This window comes from Hippopotamus amphibius, chromosome 6 (assembly GCF_030028045.1).
Source record: "Hippopotamus amphibius kiboko isolate mHipAmp2 chromosome 6, mHipAmp2.hap2, whole genome shotgun sequence".
Lineage (NCBI taxonomy): Eukaryota > Metazoa > Chordata > Mammalia > Artiodactyla > Hippopotamidae > Hippopotamus > Hippopotamus amphibius.
In genome coordinates this window covers 101010426-101030282 of record NC_080191.1, presented here as the reverse complement: position 1 = coordinate 101030282, position 19857 = coordinate 101010426, and the positions used below count along the sequence as shown (strand labels likewise).

The window sequence follows — 19857 nt, the reverse complement described above, 5'->3', positions numbered from 1 at the left end:
CTTATACCCATGCATGCAGCACAATGTGTATGAGAATGACTGACAATGCTGCACTCTCTGTTCTGCTCCAAAGTCTGCTGTTCTAAAGACAGGTGCCAAATCATCACATAGCCTGGTTTTGAAATTAAGTGATGCTGAACAGAAGCTCTCTATCTTTTTTGTGTTTTGAGTTTTTGCCTAAGATAAGCAAGTTTGAGTTCTCTTCCAAAAATACCAGGCAGATGAATTCTAAGATGTGAAATGGGTTAACACTGGATATGTCCTTCATTCTGCGTTGATGGAAAACCATTCTTACAGTTGAAGAGCAGGCGTGGTTTGAGATGAGGGAAGTGTAAATGGAATAAACTTGGTGTGAGGGGTGGTGAGAAGGACTAGGGCAGAATGGACATCTGGTCTCAGAGGTCGTTGTGTGCAGACCTGGGGGGTGTTGATGCCATGGTCTTGGACAGTTAGTGCCAAGTTTGTGACAGGAACCCCCTGCAGGATCCGAATTAACCTCGTTCAGTCCCTTCCTCCTCTACAGGTAGGAGGAAGAGATGTGGACATTTCCACCAGCCCACTGTAAAAATGTCTTACCATTTTCATAGCAACAGGTGTACTTGGCTCTATTTATTATTTAGAAATCAGGAAAAATGGTTCTAGGATACAATTTATCATCCCAGTCATCACCATTATTTTGTGGAATGTCTTGGGGAATTTCTAGCTGGAAATAACAGAATACAGACCAAAGCCTTTGAGAAGGGTCTTTCTGGCACAAAACCATGAAGTGACTTGTTTGAGGTTGCTGAGGGCCGACGTGCTGAAAGTGTCGTGTGATCTGCTCGCTTCCCCCCTCCCTACTACATCACAGAGAGGAAGTCGTGAAAAATAAATACTTGATGGCAACTTGGAAAGCAGAAAGAAGGGCACCTCGTCACTGCCCACCAGGTGACCCTTCCCTCATGTTTTTTCGTTTTTTGTTTTTTTGCTAGAGGAATCCAGAATTGGGGTTGATATTCTTGCTCTAAGCTCAAGACCTCTTCTGCATTCAGTCTTTTCCAGCCCTTATGTCTCTGCTCTGCTGTTACGGCTCTTTGTGGCCTTCAGAGCAGCCTGTTTATTTGGGTAGCAGGGAGCCTGCCTCTCTGCTGTGGACAATCATCCCTGACACACTGCATCAGGAGAGAGAAACTACAACGGGAAGAGGACGAAGGGAAGGGCTGTGAGACCCTGGCTTCCTTTCACGGCGTGATTTACCTGCACATTCTGGGTTGTCTTCATTAAAGTTGATTGCGAAGTCATGAGAGACCTGGATCCCAATTAAAATTTACAAAAGGGAGAAAGGAGAAGGACAACGTTAATCCAGGAAGGAGGCACGGGGGCTAAGTGTTTGCAAACAGATGCTCATCACATGCATTGTGTGTCACGCCGCGGGAACCGTTTTAAGCCTTCACACAATCACTCTGAGATGGAGGGTGGATTCTGAGCTTCCGGCGGAGTTGAGGCGACAGGGAGATTTTCTAGAATCAGATAAATGCTGGCAGGAGGGGGAGAACAAGGCATATGAAAAAAAATCCAAGAAGAGATTTCAGAAAAATGTAACTCCAAATAGCTTCCAGATAGAAGTGGCCACAGACCCGAGGCTTAGATTTGGCTGACTTCTATTTGGACCCAGTGATTAAAAAATGATAACTCAATAACCCAAGCTGTCTGTTCGACATGGCCATGGTTACAAAGGCGCCAGCTAAACTGTTGACATTTAAGACTCATTCTAACATAACATACAGAACTGCCAGGCAGGCGGATTTTCACATACATGCAGGTAAAAATAGACTCTTGCTTTTGGAAAAGTAATAAAGTAATATAATTTGGAAACTTCCAACACAAATTCCTCTACCTGGCAGGACCTATGAACAAGGTCAAATAATTGTGGTTGACTTTTTTCTTTCTAAACCCTGATAAAACAAGAGGGGTGTCCTGGTGTCACTTGGACATTTTTATTGGGTCACTTGGAATTTTATCAGTAAAATTCCATTTCAAAGGCTATTTCCCAGCGCACTGACTCTCTGGGGCCTGGAAAGTAGGTCATAGTGTTAAAAGACCCTCTTTTCTCAGTGGGGGTCAGAGCGGATGCTGCTGGTGCCTCGTCCACGTTCCCGTGCCTGTGGCTCTTCCAGACAACGCAGCTGACTGCCAATCATCTTACCTGCTGTATTCACCTTTAGTTTCTCTAGGACTTCCAGAGCCTGCTTTGCCTGCCCAAGTGACAGGCTAAGAGTGCTGGGGAATTACTGTCCCCTGGGAGTAATGTACCCTGCAAGCAGCTCTCCGTCACGGGCTGACAGGAGGTGGCGGGTCTCCCTTGGGGGTCTGCGTGTGCTCTGGAGTGCCTCCTGGGATTCAGCTCTGGCTGTCCATGCTGGAGATGACTTGTTAGTAAACCCTGTGTTGACTTCTTCCCGCTTCCCCACTCTCTACTGAGGCTTCCTCCACCTCTTAAATAAACTGCTTGCGTCTAAATCCTTGTCACAAGGTTCCAGGTAAGTGCAAACTAAGACAGAGGTGCTCTGGGCTCAGTTTCAACGCAAACTGAGATTTTATCCTGAAGAAGTAAGTCATGGTACCCTTGTAACCTCTCTGGGGGCACCTGAGCTGCTGAGACCATCAGGGCCTGTCTGGGGCAGAGGGGAGGTGAGGCATGGAAAAGGGGTATCTGAAGGGCTTTGGGGGAGCAGAGTGAGGATACATAACGGGTGCCTGTTAGGATAGCAGGAAGAAGTCAGCTGCCAGTCAAAGCCGAGCCAGGGGATCAGGACTTTAGCAAACAGCAAGAAGAAGAAGTTGTTTCAGGAGGGGGACCAGGCAGATGTCAGGGGTAAGGACAGGAAGGCCTGGAGCCAGGTGTGCTGTACACCTGTCCTCAGCCCCGCTGAGACGGGAAGGCTGCTCGGGGGGATGTGGGGAGGATGCTCAAGGATCTCAGGGCAGCTGGACTGGCAGTTGTCCAGATGCGTTCCACAAGGCTCCTCTGTGAGGAGGGCAGGCGTCCACCTGCCCACATTCTGGAATTGATAGCCCATCTGAAGGGGACTGCATCTCCTGAGCTCTGGCTAATTCTTTTATGTGTAATATTTTAATTTTGGTGTTGCCAGGCTTTTAAGTTTTCCCAGAGAAGCCAGAAATCTGATACTTTATGTGATACTGTCTAATTCTTAAAAAAACAAAACAAAATTGTGTGTTAAATAGAATATATTTTTGGTTGGACTAATGTCTACAGGCCACCAGTTGACAGCTCTTGTTCTATATTCTTCCCCCACCACGTGCTCTATTTCCAACAAATGCTTCTAGGATTCTGTAGCATGGTCAGCAGGGAGGCCAGTGTAGGTTACAAGGCAAACAAGGAGGAGAACAGGACAGGTCAGGGAGACTGGCTGCTCCATCACTGAAGGTCCTCGGTCTGACGGCTCTGGGGTGGGAGCAAAAGTCGGCATCTGCCTCATGCTGTGCAGCTCACACAAGGTCGTAAAAGAGAAACTGATGACTGGGGAGTATTGCTTGTACTTAGCTGGAACTCAGAGGCATTCTGAGGCTGCAGCAGGGGCCCTGCTCCTCTCCAAGGTTCTCCCACCTGGGGAGCTGAGTCCCCTGTGGAGAGTGTCCCACAGGGCCATCTGGTATACCATGGGAGAGCCCCTCAGCCCCACTGCAGCACAAATCTCTCTATGTGCAGTCTTTGCCTTCTTTGTGAGAAATTGGGCATCGAGACCAAATAGGATTCCAGGGTCTCTACAGGAGCCTTTCAGCTCCAGATTCTCTGAGCCCGAGCGGTTCTTTCTTCAGGATTTCTCTGTCTCCCACACAAGACTTAGGGACTTGGGATGAGGGAGTCCGTAGACCTCACTGTCATGGACTTTTGACTGTTGGCATGGTCGATAGGGTCTTTCTCCAGGGGAGATCTGAATAGGTGGGTTCTGAGCCACTGGAGATCAACTTCCAAGGGTGTCTACAGTCTCTGACGATGTCTGTAAGAAGCTATGTTTACAGTGGAACTCTTCATTTGGAAATGGCTTTGAGAAGGCCCATCCAGGACACCAGGAGATTGGGTGTCATCAAAACACAGGCTCCCAGGAGCTGCTCTCACTCGTTCTGAAGACCACGGCTGCCTCTTTGGGTCCTTACGTAATTATACCGAAGGTTGAAAGAGTGAGACTCCTGTGAGGCAAACCCAGGTCATCCTTTGTTTATAGCAAAACACTCACTCACCGTGTACTCTGGGGGTATCCTGGCACCGAACCCAAAGGCTGGGAACATTTTGTCACTGAAATTAAAAAAAAAAAGCAGTTGCTGCATTTGTCCATCGCGTGAGGAAAAGAAACATGAACCTGCATTACTTCGCTAGAACAGGTCACCAGGCCGAATGCTGACTCATGCTTCGTGATGACCTGTGGTAACGGGATAGCAGTAGCATGGGAGACTGAAATGAAGAAACAATCCCCACAGCTCATCACTTTACAGCTTTCCTCTACTGTAGGTGAGAGGATGGGCAGGTGAAGAGTTAACACTGATTGGCACTACATATGCCAGAAATGATGCTAGGCCGTGCACATACTTATTTAATTTTCACACAATGTTTGAAGGCCCACCTACTTATTACTCCCATTTTACTGATGAATAAACTGAGTCTCAGAAAGGCTAAGAAAGTGACCTAAGGTGTTTACCAGCGAGCACTGTGATTCCACAGCCCATGCCTTTTCTATTATACCATCATAACTTAATGATTACGTACAGCATTAAATGTGGTTTCGTCTTGCAATTCCCATAACTGGGCCCCCTGAGCAGACCCAAATAAGACTCTGCTTAAGCAGATTCTGTGCTGTCGGGGATTGTTGCAGTCAGGCTCTGGAATATTGCTCTTGGAAAAGGGCACGTCCTTCTCAGGCTATCTACCTTTACTTTCTCTCCCATTAAAAGCACAAGTGAGTCCAGTAGAGATGTATTAAAATAAAAAACACAAGTTAGATTTGTTCTTGGAACAATTCCCCCATTTCTCAGTTTTTGCAGAGTCAGTCAAGTTAAAAAGGAAATTCAGATAAGGGCTCACTGTCCCAGAATGTCTCTGCAAGCAAGAGTGGAGCCCCAAGCTGAGAAGTCAAAGGATCAAAGTCAGACTGTCATCCATCACTATCCAACTGATTTAGAGGTCATCAGTAGCCAATGATGGCTTTGATAGAACTTCAAATGTAGCCAATTTGACCAAATCTGGAACAGGGGTTGGGAGATACAGGGAAAGGAATTCTTTGAAATCAAAGTCTAAATTTGCCAGAAAATCACCAGTTCTCCTTTTCCCTTCCTGTTGTGTAGATACGCACTTCGTGGTGAGTTGCATCTAGCAGGTATTAGAAAAGGTATTAATGTTGATAAATAGAAAATCATAAAAGCTTACCAAGGATTAGCCACAGCTCTGAGAAAAAAAATACTTCTGGTCCTTGGAAATATTGAAATACTTTGTCTCAGAAATTCCTTCTTAGCCAAGACAAGGGTGAGTAGATGCGGGGAGGAATTAGCGAGGGAGTGTCTTGGGGTACTTTCTAGTTAAGTCTGGAAGAAAGCTGTTCTGGGTGGAGGATGAGTCCTGCTTCTTCCAACTCAGATGGCTCAGAAGTCAAAACAGAGAAACCTGGGAGGCTCCACACCTTTCATTTTCTTTGATGAGTTTATTTAGGAGGGGTGAAATCTAGTATTCCATCCATTTCTAATCACCAAACCAGTGTTCCAGCCGTAATGATATTCCTTTTACACCTTTGAGCCACCCTTGGGGATGAGAAGTTTGCTGAGCAGGAGGCACTGTTATATAACCGAGTTTCAAGAGTCGGGAGGTAGGGAAAATGCCTCACCTACGAGGGGAATAATTAGTGAGTCAGGAGGGTGTCAATTCTCTGAAGTTAACTACCACAAAGACTCTAATAAACATACTAAAGAAAAAAATTCAAGCCTAAGCACAATAGATTTAAGCATTCATTTCCCCTGATTAAAAATAAAAGCAGGCAGAGAGGAGTCTCATTATGCAAGAGGCAGGGAGGGCAAGTTGAACCCACAGTCAAGCACTGGCACCCCAACACGCCTGAGAACTCAAGATCGGATCCACCAGCCTGGAGGAAAGAGGCCAGTGAGCAAGTGCTGAGAACGTGACTGGTGGAAACTTCCAGCCTGGAAAACTCAGGGCAGATCACTGCATTGCTGAAGGCAGGATTTACTACTATTGGAATCAAACAGTATAAAATATGATCAAAGAGCCCAGAGTCTTCAGTGGCAATGAGCTTGCTGACTTGAACTTCTTAGGGAAAGACCTTGGTCAGACGATCTGCAGATGGAAGATGTATTTCTACCCTCCGTGGTAAGGAAGAGTGGGCTAACACAAGAGATTAATAAAGAAAAGACAAATGACTGCATCTGTAAGGAAATGGAGATGAACTCAGAGCAAAATAGCACTTCAGAACAACTAGACGTTTAATAAAGGCTGTTCTCTAAAGCGGTGGTCTTAAAGCTGGGGTACACAGAAATGGAAAGCCCTTCTGTGGATATGAGAGCAGGGTTTCTTTGCCTTTAAAGGAAATCAGTATTCAGTTCCTCGACCTCCCCACGTATTCTTTGCTGAAATCGATCTTGTGGGAATGTCTGTGATGGAAATACCTGCTCTTCATTCACACCTCCCCTCTCCCAATTACCCTCCGCTCACCCACTCTGAAGCGCAGCCACTGTGGCCCACTGCTCCCCAGTGTGAAAGCTAGAGACACTTCCTGACGCGAATGACTCACTAGCAAACAAATCCCTTTGTAAGTCAGGTAGTTGCTAATTTTTGCTTTTAAAAAATTGGAGGAAGTGCTGATATCAGGCAGTAGATCATTAAAAATACCTTTTGATGATAGATATATAATTTTTTGATATAAAACTTAGAACTGAAAGAATTACGTATTACTGCTAGGAAAACTCTTTCCATTACCATGGACTTATAAAAACAAGCTTTCTTAGTATTTACATTGATAAAAGCAAAAAATTGGATTAGAATTGATGCTAGATTTTCCCATTCTGGTATAGGTAGCAGTCATCCACAGATATGTAAACTAATAGGGGAAAAAACCTACTATCTGTTTCATTAAGATTTTTTTCAGTTCTATTTTTTATAGGCAATAATAAGGTATTGAAATTTCCCAAATATCTATGATCAATTATGCACGCATAAGGATTATAACACAAACTAAACCAGAAGATATTCTTTAAACATTTTGAATCTTTTCATTACAGTAAATTTTAGAAATTGGAAATTTAAAAATTTATATTCATATTTTAGTTAAAGACGTGTATGATACAGTGATCAATGAAGGAATTTCAAACCAAATTTTTTAAAGACACCTTGGGATGAATTTCTTTGGGGGAAGGGAATGTAAATACGAGTTCATGAAAAGGAAGAAACAAAATTCTCAACTCAAACTGATGAACTTGTTCCTGCCTTTTCTTACATGGATGGTGGTAGGCATCAAATAGCTACGGCATTTAGACTCTGCTGGATGCGTTCACAAGAGTTATACAGAGTTTTATTTTTAAATGTCCATATTTACATTACACTAGACTTTTCATTCTTTGTCGCTATTTCAACTCATCATGGAAAATGTTAGATTTCAATGTAAAAGTGTGTGAGGGTTACATATTTTAACATTCTTTTTAGGGGCATGTGAGCCCCCAAATTTTAAAGGTTATTGGTCCAAAATGACTTTTAGGTCTGACACTACAGTCCCTTTTGTGTAAGAGTATTAAAGAAAATAGCCTCTATCAATTATCAAGTATGTACAAAAAGCAGAACTTTTATATCTCATCCTTACAACTGCTCTGTGGGGGAAGTTAGATGACTCTTTCACTTGCAGTCAAGAGAACCAAGGCCCAGGGAGTATAACCTCAGGAGGATAAAGGGAGCCCAACTGGGGTCTGAACTTAGGCCGACCTGTCACCGGGACCCTGTTGACTCTACCCTTCACAGGAGGCTGGTCTGGTCTAATAATTCAGAATAATGTCCTAGTAACAACAAAGAAAGAATTAGCAGAACTCACCACCCCCAGGATGCCCTCCTTGACTGTCAATCTCTCTTCCCACAAAGGATAGAGTTAATCCTTCCTTCCTCATGCATCCCCATCCTTATATAGGCCACGCAGGGCTGTGAGTTATTTACGTGCCTTTCTCTCCCATGAGACTTGTGACCTACTTGGCGGGAACCATGCTTATTAATCTCTCTGTGTCTTTGAAGCACTGGGTGAGGGGCCTGGCACCCAGTAGGTCCTCAGCCACTCCACCTCACCCATCTCTCCCCATTTAACGCTGAGTCTCAACCCTGGATGCCCACTGGAATTAAAAATCCTGATCCCCAGGACGTGCACCAGAGTAATGAGATCAGGGTGTCTGGGGTAGGGCCCAGGCACCAGCTCGCTTTAAGGCTTCCCAAGCGGTTTCAGTGTGGAGCCAAGGTTGAGAACAGCAGACTGGTGTCGGCAGAGTGGGAAAGGTAGCACTGCGATGTGACCCTGCCTTCTGACCTCTAAGCCAGCCCTCTGCACTCGAAAATGCCTGTGTCAGTGCTAGCCTTGCCTCCTCGCACCGCACCAAGCACACCTCGGCGGAGACGCCTGCCTTGGCCGGTTCCTAGGGTCCCTGTCTTATTCTGGGGTGGCCAAACCTCCCAAACATCGGTCTGTATTCCTGAGCCAGGTGCTGTATCTATACTCTCTTGGTAGCAGCTGGACCAGCCTTTCTGCAAGGGACATGGCAGGTGGTCAGAGATTCACATCTCTACTGAGCCCCCGGAATGGATGCCACCCTGGCCTTGAGCGGCCTAAAGAGACCAGGTCGTTCACAGGAGCTGGGGAAGGGCTGCAACTGACCAGGAACATATGAGCTCATCTGTGAGCACATGTGCTTGGGGAGCTGGAGGGGAGAGAGGGCAGGGGTCTCCCTCTCAGAGGCACAGAGAAAATCAGCCGGCAGGGCTGCCGTCCAGGCTCAGGACCTGAGTCTGGGGGCGCCTCCCTTCAAGGCCGCCCTGAGAACTCCCAGCTGCATGCGCCTCTCAAGCTGTTCAGCCTCAAGGATCAGCTCGTCATGACCCGCGCGCAGTGACTGTACAAGGCAGGAAGAAAACCCTTGGCTGTCAGAGGCTGGGAGGAATTTCCAAGGCTCTTGGGGATTGAAAACCTCGGAGTCGCTGCAGGAGGGGGGACGGCGCCTCCTGTCAGTTTTTATTCAAGTGTTTCTTTTGGAACATCAACCTCACTGACTTTGATGCAAGAATAAATCAATTCCAAAGCCCAACTGGAAATGTCCTGACTGCCTGTCTATTGTCTCTCCACCCACACAGAGGAGAAGCGATGGAAACTTAGTTTTCAAGAAGCGATTAGTGTGTCCATTTCAATGCTGAGGTGTCTTCTTTAGATGAAAAACAAAAAAGCTCCACTGGGCTGAAGAAACCTGATTTTCTTGGCCAGTTGGGGCCGATAACTTTGGTACTTTCCTTTAAAAGATTTTTAAAAGAACCATTTGCGATGAGTCCTCATGTAACCCCAAACGTGTCATCTCTTACTTTCATAATGAATCTGTATTTTTGAGGGAATACAAAATCCTCCCCAGGCTTTGTCTGGCTCACATTATAAAGGGATAACAGCTCTAAAAGGTGTGTGGGTCCCTCTGACTGTCATATCTGCATCTTGCATGTGAGATAATCAGGAAACAGAAGTTCTGCAACTTGTCCAGTAAATCTGCTGCAGAACCACGGCAAGGGCTCCGGGTGCTGGCACCCTAATTTCTGGCCAACCCACCAATCTGCTCTTTGCAACTCATTATTACACTGCCATGTGCCTTGCAGAGTCGGTCAGAGTCAACTTTATCACTAAGCATCTCCTGTGTTGTATTAAGTGCTTTCACCTACTTTATCTCTTTTTATGAGCATTTCAGAATTTAAAAGTTATTAAGAATCCTGAAGATGTTCCCTCTCTTCCTTCTTCTCTCATATGGACACATTATGGCACTAGGTCACCTGTGTGTGTGTGTGTGTGTGTGTGTGTGTGTGTGTGTGTGTACGTGTGAGAGAGAGAGAGAGGGAGGCAGAGAGGGAGAGGGAGAGGGAGAGAGAGAGAGGGAGAGGGAGAGAGGGGGAGAGAGAGAGGAAGAGGGAGAGAGGGAGGGAGAGGGAGAGAGGGAGGGACAGAGGGAGAGGGAGGGGAGAGGGGGAGGGAGAGAGAGGGAGAGGGATAGGGAGAGGAAGAGGGGGAGAGAGAGAGGGAGAGGGAGAGAGGGAGGGAGAGGGAGAGAGAAGAGAGAGAATTACTGTTTTCTTGTCTTGGGATGTTTGGAGAAGTTTCTGACAGTGGGGATGCAATCTGTCCATCTTTTCTGTCTTTGGTAGAAATCTTCACGTGACATGAGCCTCTTTGAGACTCCTCCCTGAATTGGGGCCTGAAGAAATCAGAGCTGAGATTTGAGTTGTCTTCACAGACAATATTTCAAGGTTAAGTACAAGTACCATTTCAACAAGGTAATTTAAAACGCTCTGATTGCCCTCTGCTCCAAACGTGGGAGAGGGGACATGTCGGCAGGGCCTCGAGGTCAGAGCTGTCCGATTGCACTGCACTTGTTCATCCATCCCCTGCTGGCCTCACACCCGTCTGAGCTGCTGGTCATCACCAGTACTTGTCCTGCTGGTTTCCCCGCCCCTTCTGGTCACTAGGCTGTGTCACTCCCTACGGTGCCTGGGTATCAGGTTTTCCATACGGTTAACACCAATTATACGACTAGAAAGAACAGAAATCAGGCTATTCCATGAACTCTCTCTGAAACCGGAGGACAGAGTCACTTTCTTTATATTCCTGGTTTAACAGGTCAGTTAGTTGCTGTTCATTACTAACTAGCCCTATTTTACAATCACCTCAGGCTGTCAACTGAGATTTACTCATATTTATATTTACACTGGTTCTACTTCACAGAGCCTTCTTGATCAAATGTGTGAACAACTTCACCTCAATCTGGAAATACTGGAAAGGCAGAATAAATTCAGTTCAATGTAATTTACGTAAATCGCTTCTTATTGGGAATTCTCTTGGTGGGCAAGGTCAATATTTACCATCAAACAAAAATAAATATAATATCGATCTGATCTCAAAATCATGTTTTCTATACAGACACACAAACACACACACACACACTGTTGTGGGCACACACACCCCCTCTGCCAAAGTTACCAATAGCTGCTGAGGTCAGTGAAGCCCCACGCTTACAAGCTTACACTGTGGCATGAGCTGGGTCTGGGTGTAAATCCTGCCCTGAGTGTGGGACAGGGCACAGAGGACTTCAGCTCCCCGCACAGTTTCCTCTTCTGTTAACCACCACCCACGACAGAAGGGTTCATGTGAGGATCAGACAGAACAGTGCCCAATAAACCAGTGCTTCTCAAACCCCAAGGTGCACACGAATCATCTGGGAATCTTGTTACAAGGCAGATGCTGACTCAGATTCTCAAGTGGGACTTGATGAAGTTCCTTCCTAGGCGTTACGCCGGTGGTCCACGCACCAAACTTTGTGTAGCAAGTGACATACCGAAACTTTATAAAAGGGAAACCAAAATCGCTCTCCAGTGGTCCTGACAGCCACGTAAGAGAAGAAAGCTAAGAAGGATCTTTTTGGTGGCCAGTGTGAGCTTGGCGTGAACTCGGTTTCTCCAGGTGTGGAGAGGATAACACACTTGGGGCATGGCTTTATTCTGTCCCCTCGTGAGTCTCAGCATAACCTCATTTCCATTCTTCTGCCCAGGGTCAGACAAGGGCCACAGGAGCCCACAGAGATGGCAAGTCTCATACCTGTCATAGTCTTGGCAAATCTCCCCCACAGCCACCAACGCCTTCAGGTACTCGTTGGGCTGGTAGGGGTGGATGTAGTGCAGGGAACAGCTGTTCCTGGGGTCCCCATTCGAGGCTGTGAAATCTATAGCTACCTGCAAGAGAAGATAGGCAAATGGGTGGATTTAGAATGAAGGTGTTTCGTAGGAATTGTGATTAGCCCTGAGAGAGACACCGCCGGGCAGCCGGCCAGGGGGTGGGGGTGGGTGGGGGCTGGGGGCAGTATGTTCCACACCTGCCAATAAGCAGAGTTAGAAAAGAAATTCATTAGCTTTAAAAACTAGGTATTCAAATGCTGGAGAGGGTGTGGAGAAAGGAGAACCCTCCTACACTGTTGGAAGGAATGTAAATTGGTGCGGCCACCATGGAGAACAGTATGGGGGTTCCTCAAAACACCAAAAATAGAGTTGCCATGTGATCCTGCAATCCTACTCCTAGGCATATATCCAGACAAAACTCTATTCCAAAAAGATACCTGCACCCCTATGTTCATAGCAGCACTATTCACAATAGTCAAGACATGGAAGCAACCTAAATATCCATCCACAGATGAATGGATAAAGAAGATGTGGTGTATATATATACAATGGAATACTACTCAGCCATAAAAAGGAATGAAATAATGTCATTTGCAGCAACATGGGTGCAAGTAGAGATTATCATGCTTAGTGAAGTCAGAAAAAGAAAGACAAATACCATGTGATATCACTTATATATAGAATCTAAAAAATGAACTTATCTATGAAACAGAAACAGACTCACAGACATAGAGAACAGACTTGTGGTTGCCAAGGGTGAGGGGGTATGGGGAGGGGTGGATTAGGAGTTTGGGACTAGCAGATGCAAACTAGTACATATAAGATGGATAAGCAACAAAGTCCTACTGTAGAGCACAGGGAACTATATTCAGTATCCTGTGATAAACCATAATGGAAAAGAATATATAAAAAACGTATATGTATGTATAACTGAACCACTTTGCTATACAGCAGAAATTAACACAACATTGTAAATCAACTATACTTCAATAAAAAAACTAGTTATTAGTTTGGTTGAGGCCATTTCTACAGTCTTCAATCTCCCCCTCCCCCATGGCCTCTCTTCTCCCTGCCCAAAACGGAACTTGAGATTGACGTCCAGGCCAGAAGGCCCAGCATCTGATCCATGCTGTCACCAGGCAGAGAGGGTAAACGCTGTGATTCACTAAGCAGAGTCCTTTGTGCTCTCCAGGCAGGACGATTCCATCTCTGAGGCCTAGCTAAACTCCCTCAACACTAAATTCTGCGTTACAGATGTGGTCTGTATAACGAGGCCATGGTTATTCTCATGAGTGACCAGCGCAGAGTGAGGTGCTGAAATGGTTGTGATAACATCCTTGCCAGAAGCAGCTCTGTGTGTGGCTCCATTCACGTAAAAACTCTTGCCCACAACCGCGAAGATGCCTGACTGCTACAGCATTGTTGGTCGCAAGAGGAGAAGAGAAACCTCTGTCTGGCCACCAAGTTGGTCATTATCCTTGAACTGAAGGTTTTTCTGACCCCCAACATCAGCATCATCTCAGTAAAGTTGTTGTTTTTTTTCTTTTAATTTTGGCTGTGTTGGATCTTGGTTGTGGTGCATAGACCTCTCTAGTTGTGGCATGCAGGCTCTAGTTGTGCACGGGCTCTCTAGTTGTGGTGCACAGGCTCTCTAGTTGTGGTGCACAGGCTCTAGTTGTGGTGCATGGGCTCTCTAGTTGTGGTGCATGGGCTCTAGTTGTGGTGCGCAGGCTCTAGTTGTGGTGCATAGGCTCTCTAGTTGTGGCATGCAGGCTCTAGTTGTGGCATGCAGGCTCTAGTTGTGGTGCACAGGCTCTCTAGTTGTGGCACACGGGTTTAGTTGCCCCATGGCGTGTGGAATCATAGTTCTCCAAGCAGGGATAGAACCCACATCCCCTGCATTGGAAGGCAGATTCTTAGCCACTGGACCACCAGGGAAGCCCCACACAGGACACTTCTTAACAACAACAACAAAATGCTTAAGCCTGGGTGGCGGGGGTGCAAAAATGGGAAGCCGCACTTCTTCTGATTTCTAACCTCATCACCAATTCAATGAAAGTTAACCTAGCAAACACCTCTCCAAAGAAATGCTTCATCTTGGAGGTGGAGAGTGGAGAGGGAAGGATTAAAATGAAAGGAGTGGTAGGGAGAGAAAGGAATGCCCATGGTGCACCCAGCTCAGTGGAACCCATTCACTGGCTGACTGATGACAGATAGGCTCTATTTTCTCTTATGATCTTGTGAATGACAAACGTTATTTGCATAACATTTGGCAAAATTCCATTATAACAAATAACTGGAATATCTCATCGGATTTAAGGTGGGGTGCTAGTTCTGAGAGCTCAGAGGAAAGGGGCTATGTGCTCTGTGTCTGCTTCTGAAGGACCAGACTGTAAGAGTAACTTTGATGGAAAAAAGTGTCACCTTATCTTATACCATAAGTCTGCAATCAAATCCATCCTATATATAATAGTTTGCTTTTGCTAACCCCAGACTCCCATTCTTTCCCTCCCCCCCCACCTATATCTGTGAGTGTGTTTTTGTTTCACAGATATGTTGATTTGTATTGTATTTCAGATTCCACATATAAGTGATATCACACAGTGTAATCAATTATATTTCAATATAAATTTTAAAAAATAGAATGGATAAACAACAAGCTCCACTGTAGAGCACAGGGAACTATATTCAATATCCTGTGATAAGCCATAATGGAAAAAATACGAAACAGAATGTATATACATGTATAACCAAATCACTTTGCTGTACCGTAGAAATTAACACAGCGTTGTAAATCAACTACACTTCACAAAAACATTAAAAAAAAATTTTTTTAAAGAAAAGAAACAAAACAGTGGGAGAGTGGGTTACTGAGGACAACTAGGGGTGACCTAAAAGGACCAGTGAAATCCAGTATCTTCTGAGATAGATTTCATCCTGCAAGTGAAAGCCAAGCCACTGAAACAAAGAAAGGAAGGCAGCAGGAACTGTGGTGAAAAGCTAGTGAAGGTGGCAGGGGTGGTGGGGGAGCCTACAGGCACTTTGTTAAGAAGGGGAGCATTCCAGGCCTCACCCACGGGGACCCAACCAGACAGAGGTCCCGATACACGCAGACAATCCCTGGAAAACTTCTCCAAGGAGGACACTCGAGAGACAGTGTTTGGAGAAATCCAACATCTCAGGGCCCCTTGGATGTACTAAGCTCCAGCACACACCCACCATTCTCTGCCCTGTTATCCTGACGAGACACACGTAAGAGATCCTGGCTCCTCACATGTGTACATAGTGTTTAAAAGGTAAAAACAGTGCTGGGAAGGCTAGAAGTAAAGCCACTTCTTTCTCTCCTACTGAGGAAAGCACTTTAGAACAGTAGAAAATTCTAGAGAATGCAAAGATGTTATCATGGAGAGAACCTGGATTCTGCTCTGATTTATTGATACCATTGCAGGTATCGCAAATCACTTTATTATGAATAACAAGTACCTGTGGCTCCCCTCACTTCTGTTTACCATGCCCCTCATCGCACAGCATCCCCATCTATCTGTGTTTCTTAACCCTGCAGCTGACCACCTGTACCATGTGTTGATTACCTGATTGTCAAGGGTATCCTGTGATGACAAAAATATGCCGGTGTCTTGACGTAAAACCAGAGAATGAAATCAGATAATATAAAGAACAGAGGGGAAAACCTCCATAAAGAAAAATGATAACTCAAGAAACATAACTGAACATCTTATCTTCCCAGGCATAGGCAAGATCCTCCAAGCATGCAAGCACCAAGTGGCAGCATCTGAGCCCAGGTGTATCACCTGGATGAGTACCTGTGCTATGGGGGGAAGTGTATGCAACATTTGGATGAGCTTAACAGATCTTGGCAACAATCTATACTAAATTAAAAAAAAAATAAACATAGCGCTGGGATTAGGGTAAGATAAGAGAGGTGGCTAGGGCATAAACTCAGGAAGGCATCATCTGAGTTGACCCTACACCTGCCTGATCCTGAGAGTGATGTCTCCTGAAATTCTGCATCCTAGTGCCACTCTTTCTTCACTCTGGTCCTGGTGCTGCTATATCTTTTCATTTTTATCAATTCTTCATCCTCAGGCTGGGAATAATTCCCTTATGCTTAACAAACGAGGGTGGGGCAGAGATGGTGGTGAGAAGAGGATTGTGATTGAAGATATTAAGCATAGAAGACAAACAGGATTCAGTGACTGATTGTGAAGTTGCGTGCCAGCTGCTGAAAGAGAGCGACCAGATCTCTTTGGGGATGGAGTGACCAGATCTCTTTGGGGATGAAGGAGATTATGTAGGGTGGCAACCTGAAATTCAAGGTTAGAAGCTGGTATTGCATTGCCTGTTCCTGGTGGTGCTGTAGGGACACACAAACGTGCCCAATGGAAACTGCTTTTTTCCTGCAGGCAGGCCTCTGGGGTTCCCACCCTTCCTGTGGGGATGGCCCCCACGTTTGTGACAACCACAGAGGCTATTCTGGCTCAGGAGATGCTGATGTAACTTTGGGGAAGGGTGGGTTCACAGGAGCTTTCCCCAGAAAACATCCAGGAGGTTCTCAAACGGCCTGTTTGTCACGGGCAGGGAAGGGATCTGAGACGTGGGCTCGTTTCAGGTAAGAAGCTAAAAACGTCCAAGGAAGGACACTCATTGTTAGCGTCCAGCCCTTTCTGGAAGCAGCTCCCCACGCTGGCAGCCTGCTGAAAAAGGACATAAACCAATGACTTTTATTACCAACTACTTTCTGCAGTTCCCACTGCTCATAAAAATATTTTATTATTTGACTAGAGAGTAAACGGACAGTCTCAGGTACAAGGCAGCTAAAAGGTTTTTTTTTTTTCTTCCTGGCGAGTTATGGTTTCTGAAGTCTCCCTGATGAGGCTGGAGATAAAATCTCTGTCTTCAGGAGGTGGCCTTCTACTGAGAATTCTCTGTGCACTTTAAGTTAGCATGAGTGCAAAGAGAACAGAGTGAAAGGTTAGGTTTATTTTAAAAAGCAACAGGGAGGCTGTGAAAGATGGGATTAAGTTAAGAAATAAAAGCAAGAAAATGACCAAAAAATGTGGGTTTGCGGAGGAGGCTCCCGACTCCTGGCTTCCTTAATGTGGCAGGCTTGCAGAGCTGCTGTTTTCATCTTCTGCTAGGAAGCATTTAGGAAAGCCTGCGGTTCAGATGTGCGCTCCCATCTTCCCAGCGGGCAGCCCCAGAACAGGCCTCCTTTGTCTCCGCTTCTGCCCAGGAGGCCTCGCTCTTCATTAAGCAGAGCCATGGAGCACTTTTGCAAAACCTTGTAAAGTGAGAAAGCAAAGTGCTTGCTTCCTCTGGGCTGCCAGCGTGGGGAGCTGCTTCCAGAAAGGGCTGGACGCTAACGATGAGTGTCCTTCCTTGGACGTTTTTAGCTTCTTACCTGAAACGAGCCCACGTCTCAGATCCCTTCCCTGCCCGTGACAAACAGGCCGTTTGAGAACCTCCTGGATGTTTTCTGGAGAAAGCGTCTGTGAACCCATCTCTGGTTAGTTGCCTGAAGTCTCTGCAAACTTTCTGATATCACCTGCTATAGGACAGCTTTTTTTTTTTTTAGATTTGTATACGATTTGGACCTATACAACGAGCTTTGTAGGTGGAGATACTGTTTAGTCTGGGCCATTTCTTAAATAAATAATAGGTTTAACTATTGTGCTTTTCTGTTTCCTCAAAACTCCACAGCAGGCAAAGAAATAGGAACCTAGGGGAGATAGGAAAGACCCCGGAGGTGGCCTGGTTCATTTCCTGGAATGTGCAAAGCATTCTCCTCTTCAACCCAGGACTCATCCTCATTTCTTGGAGGTCTACACCAGAATCTGTCACTGTTTAGTCTGGGATATAAGGTCAGGATTTAAAACTTAAACTGAGACACAGCTTGGGCATATGTTGTCCTAAGTGTGTTAGGGTCAGAAAAGATGACATGAGAGTACCTTTAACAGGTCGTCTTTTCTTAGGCTTGAAGGTTAATCTGGGAGAAGCCACGTTCAGCTTATTATATCATATTGTATTATTAAAATGCAGACTATAAAATCAGAGATAAAGGAAAGCAATACCCTCTTTAATCAAAAAAAATTACAAATAATAAAAAGGCCATCTGAATATAATAAGAAAAAAATGACGACTCAGGATTCTACTAGTCCGGTAAGTCATAATTTTTCTTTTTAGTTATATACAATCATATATTCAAAATATTTTTAAAATTTATATATAAAACATACAATATAATTATTTATAATATATACGAACATTTAACATGGTTGTAATCATAGGGTAGCTTTGCTTAACATTCTTCTTTTGCCGATTTAACACTACCACATAAACATATCCTCATGTTATCACCAACCATCACAACTGTCACTTAAAATGGCTTTATCATCGTCCACCTAAATGAGGTACTGCAATTCATACAGCCGTTACCTTATTGTTGGACATTTGTGTTGCTCACAACCTGTCTCTGTGAAAAGTCATTTTACAATGAACATTTTTTTGCATCTGGAAAGGCAATAACTTTCAAAAGAAACATTTAATTCTACCATTTGCTTTCCAAATATCTTAGGGAGTCTGCCTTGTCTATGTTGTCTATCGTTGTGTATTTTGTATGCGAAATTCTAGTGTTTCTCTTTTTAGCTGCTGTACCATGTGCCAAACACACGGAACCCAAGCTCTCTCCCTCACGTCTCGGCTTCACCTCTGCCCAGCTCCTCCAAGACCACAATGCGGCTGTCGCCCCAGAGTCCTCACGATGCGAGGATTCACACGAGGGACAAAGGCTGTCCTCAGGGGCACCCTTGGTATCTGGAAATGGTGTGCAGAATTGGGTGAGTGCACTTTCCAGTGAGAGGATATAGATCTTGTATCAGATTTCAAATGTTCCATGTGACCAAAAAAGAGGCAGAATCATGGACTGGGGCTCTTTTTGGCATCCTTTATCTCCTTCTCTCCCCGGGGCCTCCTCTGCTTATTCTATAGCCTAAGACACCCCTCTTCTCACCCTCAGGTTGCCGCCCTCCTTTCCGCCCCTTGCCTGCCCTTCACTGTCAGCCTTCCTGTTCACCTCCGGACTGTCTGCCTTGTTCATCTCCGGACTGTCTGCCTTGTTCACCTCCAGACTGTCTGCCCTGTTCACCTCCGGACTGTCTGCCGTGTTCACTTCCGGACTGCCGGCTACACCCCGGCTCCAGGGTCTCCGTCTCGTTCTGCTGAAGCTGCTCTTCTGTAGGTGACTTGTGGCTGCTCATTACATGCCCAAGTTGCTGTTTTCCACCCTTCGCCTTCTATCTTCTCTTCAGCATATGCGGTTATTGCCCTTGACCTTGTACCGCTTCCTCCTGATCATCTGAGTTACTGCCTCCTCTGGGACCTTTTCCTCTGGCATCTCTTCTCTTACTGTTTGCCCCTCTTTCCCCTGATGCCAAGCGCAGGTCTTCTACAATATTCTATCACCAGTGCCCCCGTCTCTCTGTATTCTTCTCTTTAGCCGCCTCCTCCAGACCTATACACGTGCAGCTTCCACCGCTCTTCGGAAGCCGAGGTCCGCACTTATCAATGCCGTCTCCACCGGGACACCTGAAAATACCTCCACCACGTCTGCAAGGAGCGCCCCCTGTTGCCAGGCGGCTCCTCTTGCTTTCCACGTGTCTGTGAACATAGCCGCCGTGCTCTGTCTTCAGGCATCATCCTCCCATGCTCGCTGTCTCCTCACGTATCATCACTCACGGCTAGCGGACTCTCTGTTCACAGTGCCCCTTCCTACTGCTGCGCCTCCAGCCCCTCTTACTCCCGCCACCAGGACGGTGCCGTGGGCTTTCACGTCTTCTTTCAGAGTCCCTTTCGTGAAGCCCTCCCAGATCTACTTCCTTAAAGCACGTGCCTGA

The 19857-nt window shown here is 45.8% G+C and overlaps 1 protein-coding gene across 2 annotated transcripts in view; it reads right to left on the bottom strand.

The window, feature by feature from the left end:
• CPNE4 (copine 4) overlaps positions 1–19857 on the bottom strand; it is a 546940-nt gene that overhangs the window by 11732 nt on the left and 515351 nt on the right. For both annotated transcript variants that reach the window (XM_057739418.1, XM_057739419.1), the window contains 3 exons: positions 11871–12004; positions 4243–4297; positions 1237–1288 (listed from right to left, as the gene is read on the bottom strand). In XM_057739418.1, the coding sequence (XP_057595401.1) occupies positions 1237–1288; positions 4243–4297; positions 11871–12004 (241 nt within the window). The remainder of the gene's footprint in view (positions 1–1236; positions 1289–4242; positions 4298–11870; positions 12005–19857) is intronic.